Source organism: Eleutherodactylus coqui, chromosome 1, assembly GCF_035609145.1.
Source record: "Eleutherodactylus coqui strain aEleCoq1 chromosome 1, aEleCoq1.hap1, whole genome shotgun sequence".
Lineage (NCBI taxonomy): Eukaryota > Metazoa > Chordata > Amphibia > Anura > Eleutherodactylidae > Eleutherodactylus > Eleutherodactylus coqui.
The window spans coordinates 198,840,802-198,856,806 of record NC_089837.1 but is presented as its reverse complement, the minus strand read 5'-3'; the positions used below and the strand labels follow the sequence as shown (position 1 = coordinate 198,856,806).

General features: G+C 39.0%; 1 protein-coding gene across 4 annotated transcripts in view; it reads right to left on the bottom strand.

Moving 5' to 3' along the window:
- Nucleotides 1-753: 753 nt before the first annotated feature.
- Nucleotides 754-16,005, bottom strand: part of CCR6 (C-C motif chemokine receptor 6) — a 32,959-nt gene continuing 17,707 nt past the window's right edge. For 2 of the 4 annotated variants that reach the window (XM_066590667.1, XM_066590677.1), the window contains exons 2-3: nt 11,969-12,068; nt 754-2,465 (exon numbers count right to left, since the gene is read on the bottom strand). In XM_066590667.1, the coding sequence (XP_066446764.1) occupies nt 1,362-2,441 (1,080 nt within the window). In that variant the 5' untranslated portion in view covers nt 2,442-2,465; nt 11,969-12,068 and the 3' untranslated portion in view covers nt 754-1,361. Of the gene's footprint in view, nt 2,466-11,968; nt 12,069-15,864; nt 15,898-16,005 lie in introns of those variants that run through there. The other 2 variants (XM_066590656.1, XM_066590685.1) reach the window with 2 other exon arrangements.

Below are 16,005 nucleotides of genomic sequence, written 5' to 3'. Positions count from 1 at the left end.
TGTGCAGTAAATGTCCTGTTGGGGGGCTTCATGTGGGAGAAACAGGGCAAAGACCGAAAGCGAGGATGAGGTCTCATCGCCACACGATTAAACACAGAAAGAGAGAATTACCTGTGGCCGAGCACTTTTCTAACCATGGACATGACATATGAGATGGATATGAGAGTTTTGATATTGAAGGGTGGTTTCAAGTCACAAAACCATAGAAGAATTTGGAAATATAAATTGATAACAGCTTTTGGCACGCTGAACAGTGGGTTAAATTATTCCCCAGGATTTATGCCTGAATGGGAGGTGTGAAGACATTTATTGCACAGATAAGACTGCTGGCCTGGTGAAAACCCCCATCCACAGTAATTCAGGGACCATAAACTTATTATCCCTTATCAGTGTCTAGTTAAAAATGTTTGTGTACCTCTTGTAGCATTCCTGGCCTTACGACCCCCCCCCCCCCCCCCCCACACACACACACAGTAATTTAGAGACCATAAAACTTTCACTCCACTATCAGTGCCTAGACAAAAAAAAGTTTGTTTTCTGTTGCAGAATTCCTTTTAAGTGCAAACCAATCACATCCATGTCTGTGCCTTGTCATAAGTATGTATGTTATAAGGGTGTATAAATATCCATGCCTCTTCAGATCTAATCCATTTTTAGCCTGACGAAGAGCCTGAGAGGTTCGCAAGCTCGCTATCATTACATCATGTATTTTTGTTAGCCATAAAAAGGTATTATATCTACAAGATTACTTGGTTTCTCTTGCTGGGAACAATCACATTTTGCTCTACTGGCTAACACGGTACCAAACCTTTGTTTTCATTTTAATTCATTTCAATGGGACTCACAGTAATAGCCGAGAACATGCGCTTTACTATCTCCAGCAGTCCCATTGAAATGAGTAGAGCAGCACAGTGCATGAGTGATCGTCACTCCATTCAATCTTCTGCTCACTGTAGGGGTGCAATGATCCCACAATGAGGAGGGGAGAGGACACAGGACCCCAGTTCTCAGGATCAGTGAGACTTCCACCAATCAGACTTTATCACCTATCCTAATCACTTCTATGGAATTATGGAAACAGCATAGCAGAGCCCACTCTGCTGTTTCTGGAACTCCTGGCCACCACATGCAACTGGTGCTGCCCATTAAATCAACTCCAGTATTAACTTGTGTAAATGAGTTGATATAGTAAAATGATACATATTTTAAGCTTTAATTGATTTTCATTATAGCTAGAGATAAGCTTGTGTGTGTATATATATGTATATATATATATATTTTATTTTTTTTTGGATTATTTAGCTAGATTATACTTTATTTACAATGGTAGAGGATACATGTGATAAAGCCTTTTTTACAGATTACATAGTAAAGGATGAGCCACCTTCACTTGCAGATATTTCACTTGTTTTCCTTGAAGAGTAAATGTCAGAAGACGCTCTTGACCAGTGAGTTATAGGTGTGCAAAGTTTTCTAAAGCAGCATAGATCTTGCATTATTTTCAAAAAATAATTTCGAAATTTTACACCAATGAAAGCATAGATCACAGGATTTAAACAGCAGTGGAAGTAAGCTAATGTTTTTGTTATAAACACTGCATACCACTCATTCATTGTTTCTTGACAACTTGGCACTTGATCTGCTTTTGCAACTTTTCTCAAAAGAATAACATTATATGGAAGTTGGCATATCAGAAATATGATGACCACAGTGACAACTACATTAATGGCTTTATGTCTTTGAGAATTTTTAGCTTTCAAGAGGGCTTTAACAATAGAGACATAGCAAAAAAACATGACAGCAAAGGGAATCAGAAATCCTACACTGACCTCAACGATTATAGCTGCTAACTTCCATTTAGATGCTTCCAAATATTTAGGGTACTGCGCTTCACAGACTAAGCGGTTTGTATTTACTGTATAGGAAGCACTAAAAATGTATGTGGTGGCGGAGAGTATGACAGAAATGATCCACACTGACAAGCATAGTATTCGCTTATATGCTAAGGCCATTGTTCTAAGTCGAAATGACTTAGTGACTTGTACAATAGCGACATATCGATCAATGCCTACACATGCCAACAGCAGCATGCTGCAATTGAAATTTATCACATAAATGCTTCTTACCATTTTGCACATAAAGTCCTTGAAAATCCATTCATCATAGTAATATACTGCCCAAAATGGAAGGGTGAAAATAAATAATATGTCTGCTATCGCCATATTTAGTAAATATACATCCGTCATATTTTTTCTTCTCCTGTAGTTAATGAATGTTATCACCACTAGTATGTTCCCCACCAGCCCAAATACAAATATAAAAGAAAATGTAACAGGCGCAAAAGTTTTCAAAAACACTCTGACACTTTCTTGACTGCAAGGCTCTTGTGGTATGTAGTCTATATCCGGATAATATGTGGTGCTGGTGCTGAAGTTTGCCATTTTCTCTGTGCCAGTTCACTGGATCTGAAATTTTAAAAAAAGGCTTGTTAACTACTTATTCCTAAATCTTAAAATATATATGAAATACAGTATTTAAAAAAAACTGTCCTTGTGACCCATAGCAACCAATGAGTAATAGATTTTTTTTTTCCTGAGAAGCCTCCGTTTTTGTGAGCTAAATCTTACAGGGGCTGTCTGGGAATGCCACAAAATGGCTGCCATTGATGTAGCCTGAGGCAACCTGTCCTAAGACGGGACAATGCACTTGCAGAATGGAGAGGGAAGAGGGCCGAGGGAAGAGCCTAACACTATAGCTTTCAACACTGTAGCTACTATAAAGATTTCACAGTAAATACAGTACCAAGCAATTTACATAATGCCATTGCCAGTAAAATAAAAGTTTGATTTATAGTATACATAGTGGGCTTCATTTAACAACGTTGCTAAAAAAAAAATTGTTGGCCATGGCAACCAAGCAGAGCTCAGCCTAATTTCTTAAATTGCTCAGGGATATATTGAACAGGCAATCAATTGATCACAAGTTCATGTCTCTTATAGGGTCTATCTGTGTACTTGGCAATTTATACGAGTGCTTTTAGTGGAAGCATATTAAGCCCTGCCACAGGTAGGGCTTAATAGGCTAAAACCCATGGTAGACCTGGGGGCCTTCACAGGAACCCAGGCTACTAAGGCAACCCATTGGCAACTTCACGATCGTGTCACGGGGGCTGATGGGTAGCGGGAGAGAGCCTCCCTTGAGCTACATGTTTAGACACTACAGCATTTAAACAGTTAAACAGCCATAAGTGGAGATAGCTCTGACTGTGGCCATTGCTAGCACCTGTAAGAAACAACTTATAGCTGCTGTGTATTGAGCTTAAGTCATGTACCTGCTCCATACTCTCCCTGACAATCCATGACCGATGTATATGTCATAGGTCATTAAAGTGTTTCATAAAATGCTTAAGTACTACAGCCTTTACACTGCCAGCCTCCGGTACACATTTGGTTTATCCTCTCCTAGAATACAATAGTGATCACACACAGCCACAGGCAGAATACATAACAATTAAAGAGGATCGGTCAGCGCTCTTGACATGCCTCTTTTAGTAAATACTTGTATTATGAAATAGCACTTCTGGAGCATCTTGTCAAAACACAGATTTTTAAATTAAGATACTCTGGAACTGTTATCTCATACAAACATTTACTATAATAGACGTGTGGGAGGTGACTAGTCTCTTAAAGTAATGTCTTCTTTCACTGTACACATTCTCTTTGCTTTTCTTCTCCATTCAGCCGACACGGCTATAACGACTTCCTCTGATGACTCTCCTGCCTCTATAGAAACACAAGTTCACATCCCAGACCAAACCTTTAAATTGATTCAGACCCCAGCCTTAACACCTACATTAATTCAGACCCCAGGTCACCATTCACGGAACAATTATCACCTTTTGTTACTAAACAATACTAAAGTCCAAAATTCCCACCAAACAGTGGAAGATATTAGTTCTACACAGGAGCGCTGTGGATCATATAAGTAATTATAGAACAATTAAATCCAGTGACGTGATTGGAGTCATTCACTTACGCTATTTTTCTCCATCTGGCCCAGACTGCCATGGCAACTTCTTTCAGTTATGATTTGTAATGTAATAATAGCATTGACTTTAATGCTTCACACAGTAATAGTGCCCCCTAAACAGTAATCATTTCCAGAACACCCACACAGTAATAGTGCCTTACATACTATTAGAGTACCCTTTGTTCTCCCACACAGTAATAATAGCTCCTTTTTTGCTCCCTACACAGTACTGCATCCTTTTCTGCCCTGTACAATAGAACTGTTCTCCACATAGGAGTTGTCAACCTTTGTGCTCCCCACAAAGAAGTTCTCTTTTGTACCCCCGTATAGTATTTAGTTATTTTGTGCCCCCCACTATTGGTGCTCCCTTTGTGCCAGAAAAAAATGTAAACAATCACTATACAACTTAGACATTTCACTTTCAGCTACTTATTGTCTGCAACTAAAGCACTCTGTGGCTTTCCAGTTGTGATCACACTACAAATCCCAGCATCTCCTTATAATTGCTTTGTACTAATGATAACAATAGGGAATAATTATCAATAGCATTTTTCCTACATTTGCAAACAGAGTATTGTCCTAGATCTGTACTCAGCTCACCCCAGTGATGCAACCTAAAAGGCTCATGCCCGACGCGGTCTCCATTATTACTATATGCCGTGTTTTTTTTCATGCTCGCAGAAATCCGCAATAGAATTCCACATGTGAGCATTGGCAGGCCGAAAGCTATTTAGTTCGATAGAACCTAATAGCTGTGGAATTCACGTATGTTTTTCCACACCGGGAAATGCATAGCAATCCCGTCTGTGGGCATTCACCCTTACACTGGCATTATCATCAGTTGCTTTTGTTTGAAGCTGGGGCAAGTGGGACCGCACACAGCACCAGCCTCTCATCCATGTTGTAGGGAGATTGCACTACCCAAGAAACACCCCCTTATTCTTCACTGCCACATCTATTAATGCTATTCTGTTGCCTGGTCTAGGAAACAATCTGTGCCCAGGAGCTGCCCACAAACAGAGTTAATGCCAGCATTCACCATTCTTCAAGCTGGCAGAATGCACCAAAATCTCTGCCACCTGTGGAGAAGAAGAGGGAGGTAGACCACTGGAGGATCTGGAAGCTGGTAGTGAGAAACACAGGCAGTATGATGCAGTGATGTTAGTGTGCGCCAGGATGCCAATGTCCTCAGCGCGCTCCTCACTCTTATAGACTGCTACATGTGGGACTAAGTAGAAGGGTAAGGAGCCAATGGCTCTCTAGTCCAATACAGTTTTCAACTGAATATGTGTCCTTAAACCGGTCTATTAAGCACCCCAATGACCAACCAGTTTTTCTCCTTGAGGGATTAAGTAACTATGGTAAAAATGAATAAAAATGTTTTAACTTAAAAATCACAAATAAATAAGAATAAAAATCACCATTTTTCCAATAAAATAAAATTTAATATATTTGTATTCCCATGTTCCTAACAACCAGCACTATAAAGTCATTGTGTTATCTATGGTGCATGGTGCACATACTGTAGCAAGAAAAAAACAAAAAAGTAACTATAGATGTAGCAGCGTCAGCCTTGAAGAATGGCACACTACATTACCGATGTAGGTCAGCCGGTGCCACTACACTATATATGTAATGCAGGTACATAGCATAGTCGCATCAGTAGATTGCTGTATCGTGCTAACATGAGATGCATTACCTCTGGCCTATCTGTATGTGAGAAATGCTGATTTTGGTCATCTTTTCGCCCAAAAAACAGAATGAAAAAAGACCTAAAAAATCATAAGGGCCCCTGAATGGTACCAATAAAAATGTGAACTCATCCCACAAAGTACAAACCTTCACACAGCTCCATAGATGGAAACATACGGCTATGCATTAAAAAAATTATCTATGAAAAATACTTACTGTTCAAAAATATTAAAATCTAAAAAAAAAACCAGTAACTAAATTTTGTATTAATGCAACTCTACTGACCTGTAGAATAAAATTAACGTGTTAATACTGCAGTGAACGGCATGCAAAAAACCCCTAAGAAACAGTAACAGAGGTACATTTTTAGATACATTTAAGCATCCAAAACATGCAATAAAAAGTGATCAGAAAGTCATCTGTACTCCAAAATGGTACCAATGAAAGTGTAAGTTTGTCCCTCAAAAACAAGCAGTCACATAGCTCCATACTCCGGATTTAGTAACCAAAAATATTGGCAAAAAATGTTTTGTTTTTTTAAAGGTAGGAAAACATGCAAAAATGATATAAATTGTGTACTGCCATCATTGTATTTACCCACAGTAGAAAATTAACGTCACTTATGCTGCATGGTACATTACTGTAGTGGCCTGAAACATATATATCTGGCCCCTCCATAATTGTCATACATGTCATGTCTTTAGTGTGTATGCACTGTGCAAATTGTCCTGTCGCTAGTTATGTGTATTGCACAGCTGCAGCATGGAAAATGTAACAAGTTTGTTTAGTCACGTGATGTTGTATATGATATATGTGCTTGCAAAGTGTGGTTCTGAGGTCTTCTGTCATCTTCAATGATAGAGAAAAGAGTGAGAGTGCCAGCCACATGGGAGTACCTTCAACCCTCTTGTGGTGAAGTGATGGAAGAGGAGGAAAGGTACCCTGAGGCCTTCCATGCCAGGAACCACCTCTGAGGAGTATGAGGAGTGAAGGAGTCCACCGTGCAATGTTCTACAAACAAGTCTTGAGTGAGTGTCAATGGGGTGTTGCGTCCTCCTCCAGAGTTATTCAGAGTCCCGGAGTGTGTGTGTCCAGGAGTGGAGCACCACAGATAACTTAGACTGTGGACCTGATTTCATCCTGTGTTCCCCTCCCTGACCATCTGCTGAAACACTGTCTTTCCTGCACGTGCGAGTAAGCTGTATTTCTTCAAGTACAAAGTAAAGTTTTCAGTCGCTACCCGTTCCCAGTGATTGAGGCATTCAAAGTTTATCAGTGTGTGGACTCTAATTATTTCTACCACCAAAGATTTGCCGGTGTGAAGGAATAGTGGCATCATGCATGACAACTTCAAGTCCACTACACATATTTAGGTTGCCTGGAAGAGGCCTAGTGGTGCCTTGGCCGAGGTTCCGTTTGTGGGAGGAGTCTGGTAGAGCCACCGTGACAAGTGACATCTCTACCCCCGCCGGCTCCTCAGCATGTGCCTCGTGTCTAAGTAGTCGTGGGGCACCACACTATCAATGAAAAAATACTAGAATTGCTGTCTTGATCATTACACCTCCCCAAAACAAAATAAAAAGATCAAAAAGTCAGATGCACTCCAAAACACTACCAATGCACACATGCAATTAAAAACACACCCTCACACAGCTCCATAAACAACAAAATAAAAAATATATATCTCTCTGAATATGGTTCAGAAAAAAAGTTCTATGAAATATGCTTTTGTTGGACAAAAGTGTTAAAAAATAATATATACTGGTAAGATTAACATCATTTATACCACAAGGTGCATGGCATACAAAAAAAGAAGATAAACTATCAGGGTTGTGTGGTTTTTTTTGTGCCGCTTGACAACTAAAAATACGATAAGGCTGCCTTCATACTGGCCTTAAAATCAAGCAATAAAATTTGTATGTTATATCGAAACCAGTTTCATTTTAGCCTGATGAAGGGTTGATAAGAAAGAACCAAAAGCTTACTGTAACATCATGTATTTTTGTTAGCCATTAAAAGGTATCATATCTACAAGATTACCTGTTTTTTCTTACTGAGAACAATCACACTTTGTCCACATGTGGAACAATTCCGTACTTTAAAAAATTGTTTAGCAAATTGTAGAATGCTTTTTCTTCTATTGCCCCTTGTAAAAATGAAACATTTGGGGCTAAACCTATGTATTATTAGAACAATAGTAATTTTTCATTTGCAAGGCCCAATCTTAACAAAATCCCCCAAACACCTGTAGGCTCACAATGCTTTCTACACCTCTGGATAAATTGTTTTGAGAGGAATAGTCTCTAAAATGGAGTCACTTTTGGGAGTTCCCATTGTACTGGTACTTAAGGGGGCTCCACAAATATAACAAGACATCCAAAAATTCGCGCTAAGGGTTTAAGAAGCTGGACGGGAATGTGTATGCGCTGTATGGGAAGAATACAGGGAGCAAGCAGAGGAAGAAGCATGGTGGCAACCCCCTATAAACCGTGATAAAAGCATGCTGTGACAGCACACCAGTCCCTCCTACGAGGGGAATAAAATTTCTTGATCTGCTTGGGGGCATTGATGTTTTCTTCTGATTTCCAAGATCTCTCCTCAATACCAAAGCCTTGCAAGTCCACCAAGATAAACAACTTGCCTATATTTGTGTTTACATCAAGAATGTCTAATTCATTCATATTTCATCCTGCTGAATCAAAGGACCTGGATGCAATGTCCAGGTCTTTTGATACTTTTGATGATAATCTGAAGCCCCAATCCATTATTGATCCAGAAAGAATTGTTTCTGCCAATACCACTCGTCTCAATGATACACCGCTGGGAAAGATCTTTGTCTCAGCCTTCCAAAGGGCATGCATCCTTGCTTAGGATGACTCATGTCTCCAAGCTGGCATGTCATCTCGGTTTCAAGAAGACACTTGAGTTCATGTCAAAAACAAGTTGCATTTATAGGTGGCACGAACACAACACATAACAAGTTCCCTCCAGATATAGGGCTCAACATCAAGCAGTGATTTTTTTTGACAGGATCTTTTTTTGGTCGTCCACAAACAACACTTTGACCAAGAGACAATCCCACAGTGGTGGCAGAAGGTTCCGGAGTAAACTTCAGAGGATGCCCACTGCAAGCTCAACAGAATCAGGTGGCAACACGCTCCTAGAGATGCTTGGTCTAACTGTGAATATTTCTTCATGCACTCTGTCATCCAGTGAGGAAAGCCTTTTAAATAGGGGCCGGTCCTTCATTGCTCCCACGTTACCTGATTTTTATACACCAGATAAAGATATTGAATGTTTCTTCAGGGAACTGAAGTTAAAAGTCCCTCTTGAAATTGATGAACCAATAGGATCCATTTTTAAATAATGACCTTGGATTGTAAACTGGCGAGTCGTTTTTGCCCACCTAAAAATAAACATTTTGTAGAGTAATACATTTCGATAGTGCACAATGATTAGGAGCTTTTGTGTCTAAGTCAGTTAGAGGTAACTTGTCTAGATTAGAAAGGGCTGTACTTATCAGCCTTCAAAATGACAGGTCCATTGTCATTACGTGTGTTGATTTTTAATAAGTACGATTTATGTTTGTAAAATTTTATCCCAACTAGGTGATAACGACACATACCAACCACTACCTGGTGATCCAACAAGCTCTGTATTGAATGAGCTGTCCACTATAGTTTCCTAGGTCATTGACACTAGGATAATCTCAGAAAATACTGGTGAGTTCTTCATTCCTTAGGTGCCTCGTATCCTGGTCTTGTACACTTTCCTAGTATACATAAATGACTTACCTCCTCGTTGGGTCACCTAATAGTGTCAGAAGCAAATTGTGTTTTTTCAACCTACAGCTTGTTTTCTGAACAAACTTCTTAGACCTTTTGCTACTATGGGTCACTTCTATTTATGCGATATTACTGATGTAATCAATTAAAATTTCTTCTACTGAAGTTGATTTTGAGGACACTTTTTCAGTTACTATGAACATAAATAGTCTCTATGCCAACACACCCCATGAGTTGGGCATTATGCAACTTAAACATAACTTGAAATCCTCTAATAATTACTCCCCATCTGAGAATTCTTGTATTTTGAAATGTTTTCTAGGGTATTAACTAGGAACTACTTTTTATTCCAGAACCAATGGACAGCAATGAGGAGTAATGTTGCACCAACCTTTGCAGTTATTATCAGAAATATGTTTGAGGAGTCATATGTGAATTCTCATCCTTTATTTTTATAGCACTGTATTATTTTTTATGTTTTATCAATGACATCTCCACTCTGCATTGAATTTGGATTTCCCCAATATTTCCTTCATCATAACATCATATCCAATAAAAGCCATTTTCTTGGATGCAAATTCTGAGGTAATTGGCTGTAAGATAATATTTGATATCTATCACAAACTGGCTGATAAAAAGTAGACATCCCCTGAGTCTCTTCCTCGTAATCAATTTATGAGAGTGAAGAGAATTATTTCAGACCCCTGTACTGGATATGCACGTATGAAAGAGATGGCTAACAAATTCTGACAAAGGGGCTATCCAGCTTCGGTTCTGGAAAAACATTTGAATGCTGTATTCTAATTTCCATGTGAGACTCTATTAGAATGTGATTGTTCTCAGTTAGAGAAACCAAGCAATCTTGTAGATATGATACCTTTTAATGGCTAACAAAAATACACAATGTTAGAGTGAGCTTTCGGACCTACTCTTGATCCTTCATCAGGCTAAGGTCCTGAAGTAGGTCAGAAAGCTCGCTCTAACATCATGTATTTTTGTTAACCGTTAAAAGGTATCATATCTACAAGATTAATTAGTTTCTCTTACTGAGAACAATCACATTTTGCACTACTGTCTAACAAGGTACCAAACCCCCCTTTTTTTCATTTTAGACTCTGTTAGCAAACAGGATTACAGGACAAACAGGTAAATGGGTCCTGTTACGATCGTGTGGGCAGGCAAAGCACGGGACCCACACGATCGTGACCAAAGGGGACGCACATGGGTATCATCAGGGTCACACGGGACTCACACCGATTTCAGGCAACTGACCCTGTGCTACAAGGAGGAATGAGAATGGCCCTACCTGAGCGGGGACATTGCCCCAATAAGGGCAGCCCAGCAGTCTTCGGATCTGGGCCCTAGCTGATCCTAGGAGCCACGCACCAGAACAGGATGCATTCACATGCCACATGACAGACCCAGAATACACTGCATACAACATGCAACCACTAGTAACAGATTGGAAGCTGAATATAAATACCAGGTATTGGTTGACATTTTGTACAAGATGTTGAAAGCTAGCAGGCCACTTCACGGCTCCTGGTTATACTGCTAGTCCCTACACTAACCAGGAGTCCAGCAGAACCGGACACCGTTCACACCACACGCTGCAACAGGACACAACACAGATTGCAGGACACACAGCAAGCTAACACAAAACTGACAGAATTTAAACATACAAACGGACATGAACCAAGTCACACTGCAAACTTCACCAGACAAGCATTCATGACTACTTACCTGAGGGGCCATACAGACTGACCAGGAGCTGGGTTTATATGTGAGCACAGATCCAGGGGATTGGCTAGCAGACAGTACCACACCCAGCCAGCTCAATCATTAACCCTGAGAGTGCTGTGCTGCTGGAATCACAATAGTACTACATGTCTCAGCAGCACAAGTAACAGGTCCCCTGTGTCACAATGGTAAATCTGTCTGTGCATTTTAAGACTGTCTAGTCTAAGTTTAGAGGACTCACTTGGCTTACTTTAGGCCAAAGATTGTGCCCAAATTTTGGCAGAATTAGGGGAAATTTAGATCACACTCCTTTTTTGGACAAATAAAAAAAACTGTCCGAAAGCATTTAAAAACACATGATAAATGTGCTACTAGCATGTAAGACATTTTTCTGTCATTATTTGTGCCAGAAAACTGTGTATTTTGCATAGCAATTACGCTTTATTATCTTCAAAGTTGTCAGAAATTTGTAGATCATTTCAGCCAAGCCTTTATGTAAAAAATCTCCACTTCTATGTAAACCACAACTTGCATGTAAAGTAAATTGGTTTCAAGATTGCATGTTACAAAGGCTGACTGTGACACAGTTAGAATCCAGTGCAAAGGTACTTTGGTTTTTCATAGCCACATTGTTCTCATTTATCTTTGAAACCACGCATACCTCAAGCTTGCAGATATGTTTTATTGTGACAAAGATCTTGGCCGGAAAAGTAGTACCTTACCGTAAATTAATTTTCACAAAATCTTTGTGGAAAATGTAGAATGAGATTTCCAGAGGCTTTTGTATATAAATACCCCCTTTTTACTTTATTTTCAAATTTCCTGAAAGAAAGAATGAATACCATTTGCTATATTGATACATGATGCTAAGTATTCAATTTAAGTAAATGCTGCAAAAATGTAATAAAAAGGAAAGTCTTATAAGGCAAACATTCAAAAACATTGAAAAATTATTTATAAAATTGATCAGGAGGAATTTCAGATTAGAAGTATTATTTTCTTCAGTTGTTATGAAAGGGACTATGGGAGAAATTTATGTAGCCTGGCATTTCCTGCATGGGCTTTGTAAGATTTCCCCCAGCGCATGGTGTGCTGAATACATGAAAAGGGGCAGTTTCATACACTTTCTGTGCTGTGGGAAAGTTTGGTTATCACAAAAAGGGGTTTACTATTGTGGTGGAAATGGGTACAATATCTGTAAATTTGCTGTGAAAACACCATCATTCCATTACCTGATGGAAAGGAACATAAAGTGGCTTCATTTATAAACTGCAATTTAAACCCTGCAGCTTATGCAAGAGTGTCTAGTATATAACCTAAGATATGTGGGGTGTACCACATGAAAAATAAAAACTTGTTTTGCAAAGCACACTTATGACTTCGTTTCTGCAGCAGCAAAATGAGTTGTTTGTTGTGCATATTAAAAACATGGGTTTCTTGAAAGTCTATGCAAATAAGGAAGATGAAACAATACCTCTGCAGCGCCACCTATTGGATGGCAGCATTCCTTCAAATCAATGTCTGACCCTTTATACAGGTCTTTATAACAATGATTAGGAATTGACCAGGATCAGAAAACCATACACAGACAGCTGTTTTGCAGTTTTTGCCCCTGATCAGTCTGCAGGAGGTGTCTGGTTTGGCTAGTGGGAGGCCTGGGACGTGGGTCAGGAAATGTATCATCTCTCCTTAAGGAGAGCACCTAGAAGGTGTGTGAGGAGACTTATAAGGCTATGTAAGCTCCTCCCGGAAATATATGCAAATAAGGAAGATGGAACAATACCTCTGCAGCGCCACCTATTGGATGGCAGAATTCTGCAAATCAATGTCAGACCCTTTATACTGGTCTTTATAACAATGATTAGGAAAGTCTATGGCATAGGGAAAGTAGTAAAGCCTTGAGGCAGTGGTGAGCGGAAGCACCGTCTTTTGAATAGAGAAGCTGCATGGATATTAAAACGTAACTCTAGGTAGGTATCCTACAGGATTGAATTTAATAAATTATCTGGTATATTTGTTTTAAAAAGCCCAAGGAGTTTATTCTCCTCTATATATACTTTTTATATTTTAGTAAAATAGTTGTAATGTTTACATAGTAACATATTATGTAAGGCTGAAAAAGATATATATCCACCCAGTTCCGCCAATTTTCCACATTTAGGGAAAAAAATTCCTTCCCAACTCCAATCTGGTAATCAGAATAATCCCTGGATCAACGAAACTTCTGAAGGTATTAATGAGGTTTATGCGCATAAACGATCGACGATGAGCTGAACGTCGATCGTTCAGTGTAAATAGCAGCCGTTCAGTACTTAATGGCCGCTACGTTAAGTCAATGGAGAGGGGTTCGAGAGAGAGCGAGGAGAGAAATCTCCTGCAGGCCGCTCTGTGAACACACTGGGATGAGTGCCAGGCATAGTTTGCCCAACATTCGTCCCGTATAAATGGGCCTTACCTTCAGAAGGGTTGTTGATCCAGGCATTAGAGTACGGAAGGAGTTTTTTGCGTTTGCGTTTATCCTAAATATCTAAATGGCTCTGAAAGGGTTGATTATTTTTTTCCCTATTATTTGATTGGTCTATTTTTGTTTTAAATTGTTAGAATGTGTTCATACTTTTTTGATTTGCTGCAGATTTTGTCGCAGATTTTGTCATAGATCTGCAGCAGATTTCCCCTATTCAAATCTGCTGCATATCTGTACCAGAATCCGCAACAAAATCTGCAGCAAATCAGAGACATCAAAACAGACACACTTATGCACACACCTGACAATTATGCTACGACTAAGAGCTTATTCACATGGGTGTATATCGGCCTGGTTTTCACGCCCTGGCCGACATATGCTGCCCCTCTGATGCATTGGTTTACATTGCACAGGGCAATGTAACATTGGTTTCCTCTATAGCTCTAATAACTCATCTGACTCCAACTTAAAATTTAAAACATTTTTACATTCTGCCCTCTCTCTGCCCCTCACCACTGTTTGTAAGGGGAGGGGTCAGGCTGGGACTTAGCTCCACCCCTGTCCCAGTCCTCTCATTGCAAATAGTAGCAAGGAGCAGAGAGGGGGTGGGAGCTTAGTGCACTAGCTCCCGTCCCATCCCACCTCCTCTCATTGCAGAGAGGGGCAGCGTATATCAGCCGGGTGTGAAAACCCGACCGATATACACCTGTCTGAATAAGCCCTGACTCCTATGAGCCTTTGCAATCTTGGCTTGGTGTAGAAAAACAAAATGTTCCTCAAAATTTTAACAAACAATGTTAAATTTGTACGTCTCCTAAATGGTTAAAAAAACAAAAATGTAAAAAATGTACAATTTGTTCAAAATGTTTCCCATTTTTGCTCTTTTAATAAATATACACAAATTCCATCGGTCTATTTTACCACCTAAATGAGGTACAATATGTGGCAAAAAAACAATGTCAGAATTAAATGGATATGCAAAACCTTTACAGAGTTATTCTATGTTAAAGTGATTTGTCAGATTTTTAAAATTTGGTCTGATCATTAGGGCGCAAACAGCCTTGATCACTAAAGGTTAAACTGAGCACCCAATCAAATAAGCAAATTGCGACATTCTTTGCTCTAGCGAAAGTTTTCTGGTTCTCTCCAAAAGCACGCCTACGACTGTTTATGTGTTATTAGTTTAGTTAGAGTGTGTTTGTCTTTAATTGTGCCTTTGAAACATTTACACAATTGTGGTTTTGATACATTTCATCAATACTAATGATGAATCCAGAAATTCGGGTGAATCTAAAGGGTTCAATTACTATGTCTTGCAACTGTATGCCATGTCAAAAAAATTATTTAAGTAGTAAATATAATATATTAATAATAGTCATGTGTTGTCAATGTCGTGCCATTATTGCTGCGGGCAAACAAAGCCCAGTGGAGAAAACTGGAGCAGAAAAGTTGGATCTAATAGGTAACTTATGCTTGCTCTTTTTTTTATATAGCTTCCAATCATTGCCCAGTTTGGGCTGAGACTATGATAGCAAGTAGTTCAATACACATAAATGTTTTTCTGCATGTACACATACTGTCAGTTGCCATAAAAATTTAAATGCAGAACACATCATCAGATGACAATTTGTGGGCAAGAATTCCCCTTAGAAGCCACTGGAAACTCAAAATAATGACATCTGTTTTGGATCCATAACAAACCCATATTCAGTGACAAAGGACAATAGAGGATTGTATTTTGGGTCATATCTTCTATTATTTTTAGAATAATATTAACAGTCTTGTGACTTTGCAATACCAGACATAGCCCATGGACAAATGTCCCACTAATTGTAGAGAAAAAAATACTCTTTTTTTCTAATCCTGAACAAACCTATCAATTTCACAACAGTTTTGCCTTTAAAAATGGCATTGCTATATTATAGCATTCTAGATTTTCGACCTCATGATTTATATACTTTGTTTCATATTGTTCACTGAAAATTAGTGCCTTAAAAACTTATAATTAAGCAACCAATAAATCTTCTATTAATTTTTTACATGAAAGTGTTGCATAAAGTTCAGTAATATAAGAGAACCCAACAAATTAACTGAATATTTCATAAAATACTAAAAATATACATGAGAGATTCTATATACAAAATGTTGTATTACCTGCTTTGATGCAGCACTTCTATTTGCAATACCATATATTCGTTATAAAATGGGCCAGGAAACCACCTGCCAATTTATAACTTCCTTAGAATACAAATACACCTCAGTATATCCATTTATGGCTGTTCGCCTTCATTTCAG